This window comes from Oryx dammah, unplaced genomic scaffold, assembly GCF_014754425.2.
Source record: "Oryx dammah isolate SB20612 unplaced genomic scaffold, SCBI_Odam_1.1 HiC_scaffold_22, whole genome shotgun sequence".
NCBI lineage: Eukaryota > Metazoa > Chordata > Mammalia > Artiodactyla > Bovidae > Oryx > Oryx dammah.
In genome coordinates this window covers 7,184,593-7,201,982 of record NW_024070206.1, presented here as the reverse complement: position 1 = coordinate 7,201,982, position 17,390 = coordinate 7,184,593, and the positions used below count along the sequence as shown (strand labels likewise).

At 39.1% G+C, this 17,390-nt stretch overlaps 1 protein-coding gene across 20 annotated transcripts in view; it reads right to left on the bottom strand.

The window, feature by feature from the left end:
- The window catches only part of TCF4 (transcription factor 4), a 388,054-nt gene that overhangs the window by 191,669 nt on the left and 178,995 nt on the right, over positions 1–17,390 (bottom strand). For all 20 annotated transcript variants that reach the window (XM_040264426.1, XM_040264413.1, XM_040264416.1 and 17 more), the window contains one exon: positions 410–474. In XM_040264426.1, the coding sequence (XP_040120360.1) occupies positions 410–474 (65 nt within the window). The remainder of the gene's footprint in view (positions 1–409; positions 475–17,390) is intronic.

Here is a 17,390-nt window from a genome sequence, read left to right as displayed (position 1 = left end):
AGCCCCTATGAAAACTATAATTTAGGGCAGTAGCCACCCAAAACCTAGGATCTGACACATGGCTGCACGAAGCATTTCCAGTGTAAGAAATTCTCAAGTTCTTAATTGCAAATAAACTCTTTTGATAGAACCACTTTCCCCGACATCACTGGTTTGCAAACAGTGCCACTGGTACCGGCTGATGGATGAAAAAAAAATAACAACAAGCCAGAGAATACAGTGCTGATACGATGAGGTGTTTATGACTTCCGCGCTCGGTGTTATTTCATTACTTTGTAAGAGAGTCAGGCATCGAAAGATTTTCGGTGCCTCAGTGCCCCAGCCTCTAATGCATCACCTAATTTACAAAACACACTGATTCACCAGGCTCATTCTCTCAACCCTTCCCCAAAGAGAGACTCTCACTTACCTGGTGGCAACCCTGTAAATTCGATTCTCTCCCATAAGATGAGTAGGAGCCCCTTTCTGTTTTACCTGCCAAGAGAAACAACAACAACAAAAAAGTGTAAATTGTGTTTTTCCTTAAAAAAAAAAAAATCTCCTTCAGGTAACAGACATCCACTTCTCTTCCCCGATGTTTACATACGAAAAGTAGGCACTACTGGCAATGTATGCAAGCAAGGCAGAGAATAACACTTCCCCACGCTGGCTATGCTAAACTGGAAAAAAAATATCCTTCATTCCTATTCTTAGCCAAACTGCTCCACACTTCCAAAAACTGTCATTCCAATGGCCTCCACTTTCTCTAACAAACAAATTGTCATTCCTTATTTTCACTTTCTTTCTCGCTCACAAAATTTACACAATTTCATTTTTATTTACACAGCAGGCACATTATCTATGTAATGACCCTAGCCTAGTCATTCCCATTGATTACATTGACACTTAATGGTGAGGCCAAAGCTAATCAATCAGGACTCTCCAGATGGTGAATAAAGCAAAGAAACTATTCACAATTCTGGGTCTCTCTTCCCCTCTCTCTCTCTTTCTCTCTCTCTCTCTCTTATTTAAACTCCCTTTCCCAGGAGTAAAGACCATCATGGTCAAGATGATGATGGAATTTACATTTGGGAAAGAGGACTGTGGAAAAACTGCCCACTCTGAGGCCAACTTCAGGTTCTACCAGTAGACTCAGCAGAATACGGGATAATGGAACATCAATGTCTTATTCTGATTCTAACACTCTGGTTTTTTATCTGTAGACTCCTCTACAGAGATGTACAGAGCCATATCTAATCTAAGGGTAAAAATCAAGGCAGCTCATGTTTCTTTTAAAAAGTATGTTGAGCCTTAATTGTCAGGAGGAAAACAATGAAAACACCTTACAAGAGATCCAACCAGTAGAACATACCTAGCGACACATAAAGAATTGTTACAGAGAACAGTCCACACTAGGACCATAAAAAGGGCTCGTCCCGCCCACAACACAAAGCCCACCCCGTCCAAGATGGAAGGATGTGTCCTTCCCTTCAGACCAGAGCTTAAGGTACATGGTCCTCTTTACCCAGGACTATACTATTCTTTCTCCCAATGGGAAAATTCAAAACTAGTATTTTGAGAGGCTGGATGGATCCTTCGGAGTTCATAACACCCAAGTTTTTTCCCCTTGACTCAAGTTGACATAAATGTTACAAGCAGCAGTGTTCAACTGTAATCTTTGAGTTTAATGACAATGCTATGAGGGCATGCCTTTCTGACACCACACAAGGAATCTGCCTTTGATAAATCTTAAAACTAGTCAAAAGCTCACCTTGTATATGAGTCACTATAGACATAAAACAGAAGATGATTTTTGAAGGAAGTCAAACCTGAGTCTTAACATCAACCCTCTTCCCCATCAGTATCTCAAACTTGGGGACACACTCCCACCACCCAACTTCTGGCACAGTATTAAGTGCAAAGCAGAAAATCAATGACCATATCAGTTTCAGTCCAATGAAACAGGACACCAACTCACATATTCAATCCTGGGAGGTCTAAGAGAATAACTTTCATTGTATAAGGATTTTACATTGAAGAAGAGATTCATTTGCCCGTTTTAGAAGTATAAATGGTCATAAAGACCTATTTATTCTTCTGTGTCAGATGGAAGCTACTTATAGTCTTTAACTTCTCTTTATACATATTAGTAACAGAAAAAAACCCAACTCGATCTTTATGAGTTATCAAATGATGTCTGTCCTTCCTGAAGCTCTCACATCTACAAAGCTTTAATACAACCAGGACATGGTTCACTTGGACACAATATCCACTTGTTTAGCAACTAGAAAGACAAGTAGAGAGGTAGGTAGATATGCAGGCAAGCAGAGAGACAGAAAGAGACACAGGTAAGGTAGAATTTACTCTGACTTCCGAGGAAACTGGGTATCTAGTGTCCTGTTCTGGTGACTTCCAGAAATGGGAAGGAAGAAAGGCGATCTATTTCTTTCTCTAGAAGGAGTTACGGAAGCCATCTCCTACAGAATTTCACCACCTGGCATTATTTCCCAACCTGACTCCTGCATATAGACCTGAAGAGATGAATTTGCCTATCAGAACTTGTCTCAATTCATATATATATATATATATATATATGTATATACATACACACACACACACACACACATACACACACATATATAAAGTTAGGTCCGTTTCTTTCATTCTTTTAAAGGTAGAGAGGGGGTCCATGCAAGTAGTAAGGATGTGAGAGAGAAAGAGAATGTGACTCAATAAACAGGGGAGAGAAGAGAGAGGAAAAGAGGGAAACGAAGGGAGGACAGCCGACTGGAAAGCACAGGGGTGGGCAGAGAGCAGAGGAGGGGGAAGAGCCGAGCAGGGATGCAGGCGGCGCAGAGTCCCCAAAGTGCTCTTGGCTACACGGACCCAACATTCTTTACTATCATATCAGATACAGACTGCTTAATCTTAATTTTGCTTGTTAAAAAATATTTATCCAGATACAAAAATAAACCCACTGCAAATTACAAGTTGTCAGGGTTAAAAATCTACTCCTGTTTGTGTGGGGGAGGACAAGAGACCAGCATAGACATGAATCATTCTCAGTAATTTGAGTGTTTCCATGACATCAGTGGGCACCCGTCCAGGACTCTGTCGAAGTCTGTGAGGTACCGAAGAGGCAGCACAGCCAGCAGGAGGCTGGGAGGTGCACTTCTCCCCCCCCCCTTTTTTTAGGATTATATTCCTTGTAAAGATTTCATCTGTGACATCCACTTTTACCATCAAATAGATCGCTCCAGAGATCCTGAGCAAACACATGTCATTCTGATAGTGTAAACCTTTAACTTTATTACATCTTTTTGTTCCCAAAATCAACTATAAATCTGTCCTTAGAGCTCAAATCCCTGTTTGGGAGCAAAACAATCAGGGACATGGACTGTGGGTAAACCCAAGCACCTTCTCAAGCCTATCTTATCTACTCTACTAATTTCCTAATGACAAAAAGCAGCCATTTTACAATGGCACCTCACTTCCAGGGAGAAAAAAATATACACATCTTTTGTATAAACTGTCCACTAAAAATTAGGTATGATCTTGATGTCAGTCTTCTGCTTAAAATGCTCAGGAACATTTGTTTCAGATAATAAAATTCTCAAGAGCACTGATAACATGTTTGAGTAGGATCTTTAAGTAACTATCTGTGCTCGTGAACACAAAAGCTCCTAAATATGTGTGTTTACTCTATGCCAGGCATGGATTTTTGTCACTTATACCCAGTGGCTGGCGCGGACAGCTTCTTTCCTCCATTCTTCACCACCGACCTCCCCCCTCATCCCCACGATCACAACGGAGCTTTGAAAGAGCTCAAGATTCTATTTTTCCAATATTTAAAAGAGATAGCAGTGATGAACAAACCCGGCGCGATCACTGCGGAATTTTCGAGACAACCCTCCAGTACTAGAATGCGACAGCCGCTGCGGATATTTTTTGGCACCAAGACAAGGGTGGCAGTGCCAAGCCCCATGGCTAAAAGTACTCAAAAGAGGCATAAGGGCAGCATTAATCGCTCAAGTCTTTTACTGCATGGAGTACTGTTGTCCATATTTTAAAAACTAAAAGTACCCGTTAGTAACATTTGTCGTCTGCCCACCAAGGGGGTGGTGGTGGTGGGGACTCTGAAATATACACCAGAAACAAATCTTGTCAAGCATTTGATTCATTTTTATACCTAAAAGGACCAAATGTTAAATTTTGCTGCTGGTGACGATTTGCCGTGCATGAAACGAATAATATGACCTAATAGGCTACACTGAAGGCTGAATGAAAGCTACAAGAGAGGATTTCATAAACGAAGTCGACATATTGGCTAAACAACTTTCTTCTGCAAAAATGATGTATACAAGGAACATGTAATGCTATGTCACAATTTTTTAAATTAAGCAAGAAAAACGCTGTAAATGAGCAGACACAACATCCGTCAATCAATCCTTCTAAAGACAAAGGAGCTCAACTCGCAGCCCCTTCTCTAGAACAAGTCGGCATCTACAGTGAGCAAACAATCCGGAAAGTCAACACGTGTTTTGTCCAAATTGAACCCATCAGCTGTTAAAAACCTATATTTAAATTTGATTATTAAAAATGACACCAATGGGCAATCAATAAAGGAGTCACTTGCTTTTTCTGTTGCCCTTGAAAAACTCAAAGCTAAGCAGAAAATATAAGCTGTTCCCATTTATTTTTAAAGACCAATCCTTTTGCTGATTTATTCGATTGTTCTTTATCTTGCTGCCTCATGAAGGATAAAGAAAAAAAAATTTAATGCGGGGGTCGGGGGGAGTATGATGAACAAATATCTATAATTCAAAATCCAATACTTTTATATTCTTACATAATTTTCCATTTGACTCCTAATTTGCCTTACAATCTATTTATTGCAAGGGAATGCCATAGGAAATGACTGAGAATGAAAGTGTTACATGAAGGAAAAAAGTGGTATCATAAATTCATTAATTCACAAGGACACATCTAAGAAGTATCACCTTTGGCAGATTACTACACCTAAACAGTTCTAATCCATTTGGAGGGAGTGAGAGACAGGCAAGAACAACTTATCCATAATATGATTTCTGGAGATAAGCTGAGACACAGATGAGCCCACGGGTGGTTGACCCATAGGATAACAATAGGTTGTGTTTGGGTTTCTAGCTTTTCATTCGTACAAGGCCACTTTTAATATTACATGTAAATGGTAAGTATTTCACCAACAACCAAACAAGATGCACTATACACTGGAAAACATCCTCCTGTGAAAAGCCTTGATTTAAAAAAACAAAAACAAAAAAAAAGTGACCTGATGTTGTAGGACAATACCCAGCAAGGTTATTCCATTGCTAATCCTCATTCTGGCAACTGAAGAACCAGCCCTTTGTTCTCTGTCACCAGACTAAGGAGCTCATCCCAACCCTGTTTGAGTTGGATTAAATCTCTGTCCCTGCCCTCAGCCCATCCTTGGTTACCCTATCATCTGGGGGTGGGAGGCATACTGAAAAGAGTATTTCATTAAACAATAACTGGAAGAGTAGTTCCAAAAATATACATGAGGTTATTTGTAATTTACAGTTCTTTCATCTTTCCCATGCCTACCTTTCTCTCTCTTGTCCACACGATACCCGAGTTCTTATCACGTATCCCCACTACACAAAGAGGTTATGTAGACGTTCATTCAATCTACACAAGAACCAACCCTGTGAGGCACATAATATAAACACCATTTTACAGATGAGAAAATTGAGGAACAGAAAACTGCCCAAGCTCACAAAGGCTGCACCGGTTAGACGCAGGATTCAAACCCTGGCAGCTGGATTCCCAAGGCTGGACTCTTCGTACTATTCTGTGCTGCCGGAATTTAAACTCGGGCAGAAAAAAAAAAAAGAAAAAGAAAAACTACAAATACATGAGAAGCCCAATTCTGAAGACTCAAATCCCAGAGCTCAAAACACTCATGAATTTGATATGAAATTAATGAAAGTGTCTTAGAGGTGGTGATAATTTACATTTACATGGTGTTTTATTCCTAAAAGGTCTCTAGGTACTTAATAGCTGTGCAAATAATGTACACCAGAACCTGTGACTTCATGAAAAAATCTGCAACCATCTCCAAAACAACTGGAAGCAACTGACTGACAAAAACGTGGCTGCAAACACACGTCACTTGTGAAGAACATGAGTTCAAACCAATGAAGAAAAGAAGAGTGAAAGTAAAAATACAGCCACAGGACCAGACCAGACAGCACACTAGTGTCTTCTGTGGAGTGACAGCCCCACAACGGGCTCCGGAAACCAAACAGGAGGCAAACTAAAAAGCCCAGGAAATGTTACAAGCTGCCTATATATCTCTTTTGACCCCCAGACATTTACACTGGATCTTAGCATGTGAAATCCTCTGAAAAAAATCCTGTAGTGAAGACATTTAATTTCAGTTAATATCTTTTTTAACTTCACTTTTAAATTTTAATCAAACATTTTATTTAATCCAATACATCCAAACTATTACCATTTTGACACGCAGTCTTTCCTAAATCCATTTGAATACACATACCTGCCCTTGTCTTTTTGCCTACTGACACAAATCCTGAGGAATCTGAGAAACCACTCTTTAAAAACTTAACATTTAAAAGAATGCCCTGGGTTACTGTATTTGCAATTTTCTATCAAATAAATAAGGTTAAAATTTGAATTTTATTTTAATTGACCTAAAAATACTTGTGTTTTGTTGTGATGTTTCCACGAATATACACCTCTCTGGTTCTGACTAGCCAGTCAATCTTAATTTTCCCTGATCCGAGCTTGGAGGTGACAGTCTGGGTTTACAAGAAACCAGAAACTGACGTTATTTTCCTTATTTCTAAAATACAGAGAAGACCACTGGTTCTTTCCTGTAGAATCCTACTATACTTTTAAAATCCAAATTTAATAAATTTCATGCTAAAAGAGTTACAACTCAATTTCAGCAGATAAAATAGTCATTCCACAGTCTAGAAAATTCTCTTCCTCCACTTCATCCTAAATTGAGAGCAGAAAGAAAACTCAGAGGAGAAGTGACGGGGCACACAGTTTGCAGCACAGAATGGTGAGCCACGGAGACCGAATCATTTCCCAGGAAAGACTAACTCCAGTCCTTCCTGTAACTGATGTTCTGAAACCATCAAAACAGAACACTCGGTAGTAACTAGAGCTCTGACCTTGGAAAATTATGAGTTTTTAGCTGCTTTCTGTCATTGATTCACCTCATCTCGTCTAGACAGTGCCTTCAAAACAGTGGGTGTACCAAAATTCCAGATATACTTAAGAGTATCTTGAGGTACCACCAAAACTCTTCCTTTGGGGGGATTCTAAACATGGTTGAGAATCTACATTCAATTCTCCTTGAAGCCCTCACATTTGTAAAGCATTATATAGTATGTACAGTAAAGACAACAAGACCCCAAGAGTTCCTTAGATGGCCATTTTACCCCCATGTTTACAGTGCATACATGCGCTCAGTCGAGTTCAACTATTTGCGATCCCATGGACTGCAGTCCACCAGGCTCCTCTGTCCATGGGATTTCCCAGGCAAAAATACAGGAGTGGGTTGCTATTTCATCCTCCAGGGGATCTTCCTGAGCCAGGGCTCAAACCCACATCTCTGTCTCCTGCACTGGCAGGTAGATTCTTTACCACTGACTCAACTGGGAAGCCCTATGTTTATAGCAAAAGTTACTAAAATTCAGAAAAGGTGGGGAATTTCCTGGCGATCCAGTGGTTAGAACTCTGTGCTTTCACTGCCAAGGGCGCTGGTTCATTATCTGGTTAGGGAACTAAGATCTCACAAGCCCCGTGGCCAAAAAATAAAAAGGGCAACCAACTTCTAACAAATAAAAGAGGTTGTACAGATATTAAGAGACAAAGCTAGAACCTAAATAATCAATTCCTGTACCAAAATCTGTTTTTACAATATGCCACCTTTATTACCCATAGCTATTGTGGTAACAAAGGTGACTCCACTCGCCTTTTTCTCACTATGTAGCACAGCCCTCTCCTCAATTTGTAGTAGGTAGAAGAAGCGTTCTCCAGTCCTTTGATGAATGAAAATGTGAGAATGGGTCACATTTTGAGTGACCATCCTCTGGGACACCAAAAATCCCCTTTTCAATGCAAAATGAAAAGTATTGTCTTAGATTATTTGGCCCACCCCGGACAACAGTTGGGATCATCCCCTCCCTCACGCTTAGGAGACGTGCCCACAGTATCAACTGAAAGCATGTGAGCTTTATTCTTTCTTTTCCCAATGCAGGAAAATCTTTTATTGAAAATAACACTAATTCCACCGAGTGTGCAATTAATCAATGTAATCATGGGGATAACTTAGCTGTTTGGGGAGGTGTGTCAAATAACTCTTTAAGGCCACTAAAGTGCCACTTGAGTCACCAGAGTAATGATTTTCTGAATCAGCAATTTATACAAGGGTCCCCTAGGGGCCTGAAGAACTAACGCTAACCCTGAAATCACTCAACTTACTTCTAACGAGTAACTTATCACTGGCTTGACGTGAATAAGATCTCAATGGTTCTGCCCGCCCTATTATATATTTTTATTGCAGTTAAGTGTCTACAGTGTCTGGGCATAACCAAGTCAATGAAGGGCTCGGTCCGGCTTCTGAAGAAACATCATATACATCTGAAGTTTTGCTTTTGACAAAATGTAATCATTTTGCATAGAAAAATGAAACACAAGGTCAAGCTTGCAACATACACTGAAGGCATCAGAAGCACACAGAAACAAAATGTTTCTGTTGTCATCCTAGAAGGAAAGAAGACACAGGATCGGGGTGGAGGAAATCAAGCCCCTCAAATCAGTTCTATGGCTCAGACACCCCTGCCAGTCATGAGAACTGTCGGAGGTCTTTTCTTAAAACAGATACCTGGGTTCTCCACCCCAGGGGACTTGCAATCAGTGGAACAGAGTCCAGAATATCTATTTAAAAAAAAAAAACAATAAATTTCACTGGTTAGTCTAACAGGCCAGGGGTAAGAATAACCAATTTAAGTGAACTGATTCGATCTTTAAGGTTATATCAGATGCTGCTGCTACTGCTAAGTCACTTTAGTTGTGTCCGACTCTGTGCAACCCCATAGATGGCAGCCCACTAGGCTTCTCTGTCCCTGGGATTCTCCAGGCAAGAGTACTGGAGTGGGCTGCCATTGCCGGGAGATAACAAAAAAAAAAAAAAAAAATCAATGACTATCTAATCTAACCTGTTTAACTGGGTTTTGAAACAAGAGTTGATCAACAAGAGTTGATCGCCAAGACTCTTTCAGTTACATTCTGCAAGCTGGAGAAACTTTTTTCTGACAGCGTATTAGGCCTCTAAGTTTGTTCATCTCCACTCATGAAGATTAGTTGTTTTAAAGAAATATATCTCACATTACCACAGAGATAGCTCTCAAACACAATAGGATCCCAAGACACAAGTATCCTCGAGGTAAAAGGACATTCCTCTTCAGCCAGGCCCAGGGGCCACTGCTCTGAAAGTACCCCCCCTTCCTGCCCTAAGGAAGAAGTCACCTTTAGACTTCGAGGATCAACTCAGGGAACCCGACTTGATTTCTTAACCTAAAAGGACGCTCCCACCCATGAATTCGGCATGTTCATGCTCTACGGAAGCATGGAGTGTTTGCTCTGGGAGAGAATCTGGTCTTCTGATTCCTCTGGAGGAGACTGATGACATTTCTGACTAAATGCAGCAGAGACAACATCCTATAAAGTAAGACTTTGTTGCCCCGCTCAATTATTTGGAATTTATCAGCAAATTTTAAGAAAATCAGCAGTTACATTTTACCTTGCAATCTGCTTTTAGCGATACATTATGTACCGCCCAGTAAACTGATGTTCTAAAAGAGTCTCACACGTTTGTGTGTGTGTTAGTCGCTCAGTCGTGTCCAACTCTTTGTGATCCCAAGGACTGCAGCCTGCCAGGCTTCTCTGTCCATGGGATTCTCCAGGCAAGAATACTGGAGTGGGTTGCCATTTCCTTCTCCAGGGGATCTTCCTGACCCAGGGATTGAACCTGGGTCTCCTGCATCGCAGGAAGACTCTACCATCTGAGTCATCAGGAAAGTTTCACTAATATCAACTGTTCAAAATAATAAGGACCAAACTGAATTTGGCACGTCAGCACAGAAAACAGAAGAAAGACGTAGTCTTATGTTTATTATAAAGCGTGTATCCAGGGAAATCACACATTTGAGCACCATCTCGTGTAGGGGATGGCCTCACTTTTCAAGCTGAGCTCACAACTAACAATTAGAATACAACCACTATCATCCCTTAAAAGAAGCAAGACACATTTGATATGAAACTCAAGAATGCGCAAAAATAAAGAAGGTGGGGGGGGGGTTCATGAAAATTTTAAATACAGCTTTACATACGTGCAATAAAATAAGTATTATACTTACATGTATATATGTATATATATATGTATACATATATATATGTATATAAGTAGCATTTTTAACCTCAAATAGAAGAGAATCTGAGTGTCATTCATAGATGCACCTATAATATATTAGATGACATTTCTCTAGTCTTAAGACTTACAGAGTTCATATTCCCTAAATATACACTGCTGAAAAGTTGTGGTGAAATAGCCCATAATTCAGAATACAATTCAGGGCATTCACAGAGCAGACAAAGACGAGGAAGACTGCTAACCATTGAGCCTGCCCTTCAAGATCAACTTTAAAAGAATGGCCCCATTACAAACAAGCTGGGAGGGAAACAGGACCAAACTACTCAAGAGCCCAACTCCCTTGTTAAAGGAAGGTGATGGTTCACAAACAAAATTACACAAACCACTGAGCCCCACACTATAGCGTTTAAGGAAAACCTCCCAATTACTGAATATATGAGCATGACTAAATCAAGAGAGGAAGGCGGGGGCCACAGGAAGGAAGGGGAGAGGCAGAGGAAGGGATGATGAGGGAGAAGGAGGAATGGAGGAAGGAGAGAGAAGGGGCGTAGTCACAACAGTGACCGCATCCTAGCAAAACATGCAAGAATATACAATCCACCACGTGGAACAGATGTTTACAGACAGCAATTTTGAATTCTGAAGCTTGCAAAAATGGTCCTCTGAACCTGAAAGAGGCCCAAAAAACATAAAGAGTCGGGAATAAATATTGTTGGGTGCCTGCGTACAACTAGCACGTGTTAGCTGATGGTATGTTAACGACAGACACTGTTCTCAGGAACTCGACTCAAACTGTGCAATGGCCTATATGGGAACAGAATCTAAAAGGGTGGATATAGGTCTCTGTATAACTGATTTACCTTGCTGCCCAGCTGAAACTAACACAACGGTATAAATCAACTATACTTCAATAAAAATTATTTTTTTTAAATAAATGTTTATTTACAAAAGAGAGTAGATAGGTGAAATGCCAGGGAGGAACCCCGGTAATGTACATTGTCAGGGGTACAACAGGAATACTGAGAAGCATAGAGAGCACCAAACGCAACCTCAGCGTGGGAACAGGCAACAGCAGGATACGCCATTAGAACAAAGTTACTGGTTATCTGTGAGAATGCCGTCTGTAGCTATTTGACAATGTTAAGTAAATCAAAACAAATAATAACTTACACCTTTATAATTTACCCATAATAAGTTTTAAGGTAACTGATGGCTAAAATTGGAAAGCTGGAAAACTGTAAATAACTTAGAAGACATTTCCCAACTTCTCTAGCTCTAGTTCTCCGATCATTCATATTCTAGGGAGCTGGTTGGGGAGTTTTGATGGAATTTGCTTATTATGAATTAGGGAAATTTGCAAAGACAAAGGAACTGCAGAGAGCTAAAAAATTCTCGCCACAAAATGACCACGTAATGGACTCAAGGCATTTCAGAGATAATGTAGAAACCACTTACACATAGTTTATTTTTATAAAGAAGTTGATGGAAACTTATCAACAATAACTGCTGCTATTTTAAAGACCTATTCATTACAAAGAGCTTTGGTCTTTACTACCAAGTCTCCACCCAAGTCATGGCGCAGAGGTGAGAGGTCCCCTCTGTACCTGCCCTCGTACATGTCACTCCTGCAACCTGACAGCGTCAGTAACCTGCTCCCTTCGCATCCTACACTCTAGAAACAACAACCAAAAGCAGCCAAACAAAACAAGAAAGGTTCCACTCAAACTCTGATTTTTCTCAATGTCTGCCAGGGAGAACAGCTTAATTTGGTCTGCAAGGACACCAAAAATGCCTTCATAAAACATTAAGATGTAAATACAGACTCATTTTCCTTCACAAAGCAAGTAAAAACAGTTAAGCCTATGAAGGGGTTCTCTACCAGGCATTAGCTATATACAAAGAGTCGTGTTTCAAAATTTCAATGATCTATCCTTTTAAAGTCCATGCCCAACTTAGGAAACAAGAATTCTTCTTGAGTGGAAACAGGCAAGGAGGAGTTAGGAAAGCAACAGGAAAATGATTAATGGTCATCTGAAAACAACCACTTAATAACTCAAGAGTGATGTATACTTCACATGTTATTTGAGCTGCCTAGAGTCTCATATTTAGAAAAAGGAAACTCCCCCCAAAACCCCAAGCAAACAAACAAACAAAAAAAATCCCTTCATTTCTTAATAATTAACTGCCATACTCAGTATTAACCTACAACTTTATAATCACTACAAATATCTGGTTGTATAAAAAATACCAAAACAAAACAAAAAACAACAAAAAGCCAACCTTGAAAAGTAAAAGAAATTAAGAACCCATCATACCAGTCAGTGCCAATTTAAGTAGCCAGCAGAGGGCGCACAAACCCCAACAAGAGCTGGCTCTGGCCAGGTACCACCCAAACTCATCTCAGACTAAATGTGACCAAAATTTGCATACAGGAAGGAGGGACATCATGCTATCATGAAATCGCTAAAACTAACTAACGTGCTCAGTTTAGGATCAGTGAGAAATACACACAAGTATACTTTATTATTCAACACTGACATCAACATTTCTTAACAGCTTCATGGAAAGGTGTTCATTAAAAAGAAATAATTCTTCTTTGTATACAAGTTAACTTTTATCAGTTTTCAAGGCCACTGTAGTGTTTATAGGTGTATATGAAGAATTATCTAGAAAACATAAATTTGTAGGAGTACATTAAATATTGAATTTCTAATACATAAACACATAGGTTTTGGTAAGTATATTAAATTACCCTTTGCCAAAAGACAGTTTCTTTTAGAGTAATTCCATGTGTCATATACAAATCTATTGATTTTTGTAACCCTAGAGCAATCAAATATGTACCATTTTACAGTTAAATTGAGACACATAAGTTACTTATTTTCCCACTGGTTTGTGCTTGATTATTTTTAAGTTGTCATTCTGGGTCTCTGTATTATAATATTAGCCTTGGAGTTACAGGAGATTACACCAGAAGAGTACCTCGCAGCTATGTATAAACACATACATGTAGAAAGAGCACTCGGTTTATTCCTTAAAGTCACAAACTCTTCCTAAATCTTTTCGAGCTTTTGATTTCAGCAGCAGTATCACAAACTGAAAAATAATATGAATTACCTCATGAAAGCAACAAATTAAAACCAACATCAGATACTGTATTTTTTACATTTGCAAATAAAAGTTAAATAATCAGGATGTCCAGTCTCTCATTTCAAGCACATCAGAACAAACAGAAGGTTTGCACTTAAGTTTCAAGATGGAAAGCTTAGTAGCATAATTAACTGCTACTTGTCCATCTACCTAAAAGATCGTTTCAACCTCACCTCACTCAGCGAACAAAAACAATGAATCCACATAGCGTCGCCATCAGGTTGATTTTTTTTTTTTTCAAGCATTCTTGGTAGAATTGAGAGTTGAACTTAATTTACACCCTCTACCAACCAGGTGGTTTAGGTTACATGTAGGTCATGGTAAATAATACTTATCCTTTGGCTGATATGGCTGTACCGTTTTTGCATAAGTTAAAATGATGATGGTTTATTATTCCTAAGCACTCAATTCTGAAATGTTTACACAATCTGTTAAGTCCAGGCAAATTTAAATGATTCTGACATGCAGCCTGCTAAGGCCAGTGACGGGGATAATGCCTCTTTACGTGGGTAAAATTTCGTGGCATATAGGTCACTCTCTTAAGGGGAATCAACTGTGTGTCTCTTCTTTGCATTTCCACCACAATCCTTCATCCTGCAGCCTGGAGCTGAGAGTGAAATGCAAGAAAGGAGCCGAATGCTCAAAGCAAAAATCTGCTTCCAGGACAATCCATTATATCTGACAAGTTAAATGTTCCATGGTAGGCCATATGGCATCAGAGCAGGCCCGGCGATGGAAGAGGGGAACTCAGCAAATGCATCACAATTAAGGAGTTTGGCTACAGACCTTACTTTGAATTACTTTATTTTTTTAATAAATTTTAAATGCTGTCCCCCCAATGTGTAGCTGAATCCCGTTCCTGGGATCATTTTTAAAGGAGTCCCATGATTTTGTTCTCCTCTCCTGACTGTCAGTGCTGAACTCTAAAAGGCACACAGGGCCATTTTCATCACAGGAAGTTTCACAGAGGAAGACCTGTAGATTCGTTTCAAAACTTTCCAGACAAATAATATGTAGAGCCGCTCTGTTCACTCAATTAGATGTCAACGAAACTGGTCATTGAAATGGGACATTTACATGAATCTGAGAGAACGTTAAAGGAAACTGGTTTCCATTTTTAAGTCCAAAAAATCTGAAAAGCTGTAGAGTCATAACTCTACAAGCACGTTTCGGTTTCTTCTCTGGTTTACTTAATATTTACCAGACTAATGGACTAAGACTGCCTCCGCTAAACTGAGCTCCTCCTAACACTGCCCCAGAAAGGAAATTGGCCTACTTCTGCTAACTCCATGTTCCAGAGGCAAGTCTTAGATGCTTTCTAAGATGTTGATTAAAATCAGGTTGTCTATAAAAATAAACATTTGTTGTTAGAAACATTGTAATGTAAATACAATTTGTATTATAATCAAGGTATGCATTAAGGGAGAAGAAGATGAAATTAATGAAATGACCAAAATAGCATAATTAGACCACAGTATTTCATTATAATATTCATTTCAGTAAGGAAAACAAATCCTTTCTGAAGAATTCTCAGGAAGTGAACTGAACCTGTAATAAAAACAGGAAAAGCTTTCTACATAAATGTCCAAACTCATGTGGTCCAGTGTCAAACAGGAATTTTATCAATACCCTCACTTCCTGGGGCTAACAACTTCTCGAGCAAATTTACATATAATATGGTACGTGTTTGTATGTGTTTCTGTGTGTGTGTATAAACTGTAATGGGTGGGTTTTTTCTAAACAATAATGACTATCGTTTATGTATTCACACTGGTTTGCAAACATGAAATTCATAATGATTAAAAGAAACATGGATGTAGCTTTCTGAAGAAGACACTAAGACTCATTTCCCTAAACTATTTTCACTCACCATTTCTCCAGAGGGTCACTATTTCTCTCAAATGTACCCACTTCGGCCTTAATTAGGAATAACATTATTTCAAACAGCATATCCAGCAACTTTCTAAAAATGGGTCACTTTGCTTCATGTGTAAAATTATAAACACATTATCTAGTGGTCCTAAATTTATTATTTGTTATGGTACACTTATATTTGTATCTCATTTATATTTCAATATGAAACAACTTATTAAATCATGAAGATGGTTATGTGGGTTATGACTGGCGATCTATTAAAAATCAATTGTTACAGCTCTTTTTATTTTACCAAGTGCTTTCACATACATGCTCTTATACGCTTCATCATAATTAAGTATCATAACTATTATTATAATATTTTCATTCTATATGTGAGAAAAAAGGCAGACTGAGAGAGGTTACTTTATTTGTCTAAGGGCACACAGCCACATGATGGAGGAACCACATCTTTTGCCTAAGCCTACCTCTAATGTCACAGTGTACTGGCGTGTACTTCCCCATACGTGAGGAAGTATGACCACTGTTGAAAAGATACAGGCAAGTATTCCTTAGGAATTTAAGTATATTTACTATACATTTTTACTTCTTATTCAAGAAAAGTGGCCAATTTTTTTTCGTATTGTGATAGTACCAGTATGAAAAAGACACCAGAATCTCCATGCTTGGGTTTCCTAGGAGGAATGAACACCTACTCAAACACAACTACACTTACATACGAGCACACACACACACACAAAATGCAGCCATGCACACCGCAACACCAACGAAGTGCACTGGGCCAGCGTGTACTGTAGATCCTATTTCTGTATCTCCAGATCCACATTTTTATTACTAATTAAAATGTCCAGATGGTAAAATAACACCTGATCCAGGGGGCTTTTAAGTACAGTAATTGTCAACGCTCAACTCCTACATTGTTAACAAATGGGAAAATTGGCTACACTGAGTTTTATATGTACTATTTCCAACTTATCAGTGTAATGGAGTTAAAACTTTAATAATCTGAACACCAATATGTCCACATTAAATCCTTTACCAAGGAAAAAAGAGAAAGACCTGATATTCAAATCATCACCATTAAGAGAAAGCTATGGACTCCAGCAGAACTGCACATCACACCACGCCAATTCAGTTGTCTTTTACGGGGGGAAATACATAAAGGAGGAAAAGAACAAGGCTCTTTCCCTTCATCCTTTGTCTTATAGGTTCACTAAATCATAAATTTTGGATTTTTTTGTGCCTTTTAATTTGGGGGGAGTTTTTATACCACACGGAGGTACAGATCTATATCCCAAAGCAAAATGTCATTATATTACAAGCTTTTTAAAAATATGAATTTGGGCATGATCCCTAAAAGTCAGGTTAGGCCTTGGCTCATGAATAACATACTCCTGGAAATCACAAATGCTTTTAAAATATTTAAAGCACTTACTTCCTAGTCCTAAGTGGATTCATTTTTCCCTCAAACATTTTCTTTCTCTCTCTCTCTCTCTTTTTTTTTTTGCAAATATCTAGGCTGCTTTGATACGCAAATGTTCTCCCAAACATTTCCACCAGCCAGCCACTGAAATTTCTCCACAGACCCCAACCAATGGGAAAGTTTGCAAGGGAAATGCGAGAAGCAACTGGATGAGAACCCTGCCAGGAACCCTGGCTTCACTGGCCACAAACAAATGTGGATTTTGTTGCAATACCTGTGGCTGTTTTAGTGAAACAACTCCTTGAAAATTCTCAGTCATGGGGTAGTCATTCTCCTTGATTGAAGCAATAGCTTCTGGGGAGGGTAAAACCGATCTCCCACAGGTTTCCTATTTCAGAGTTCAATAACTTCAGGAAATGTGGCTTTGCACATGGACAGTGAAAAATCTCATCACTTGAAAAAAAAAAAACAAAACCCAAAGGAATTAACATCTGC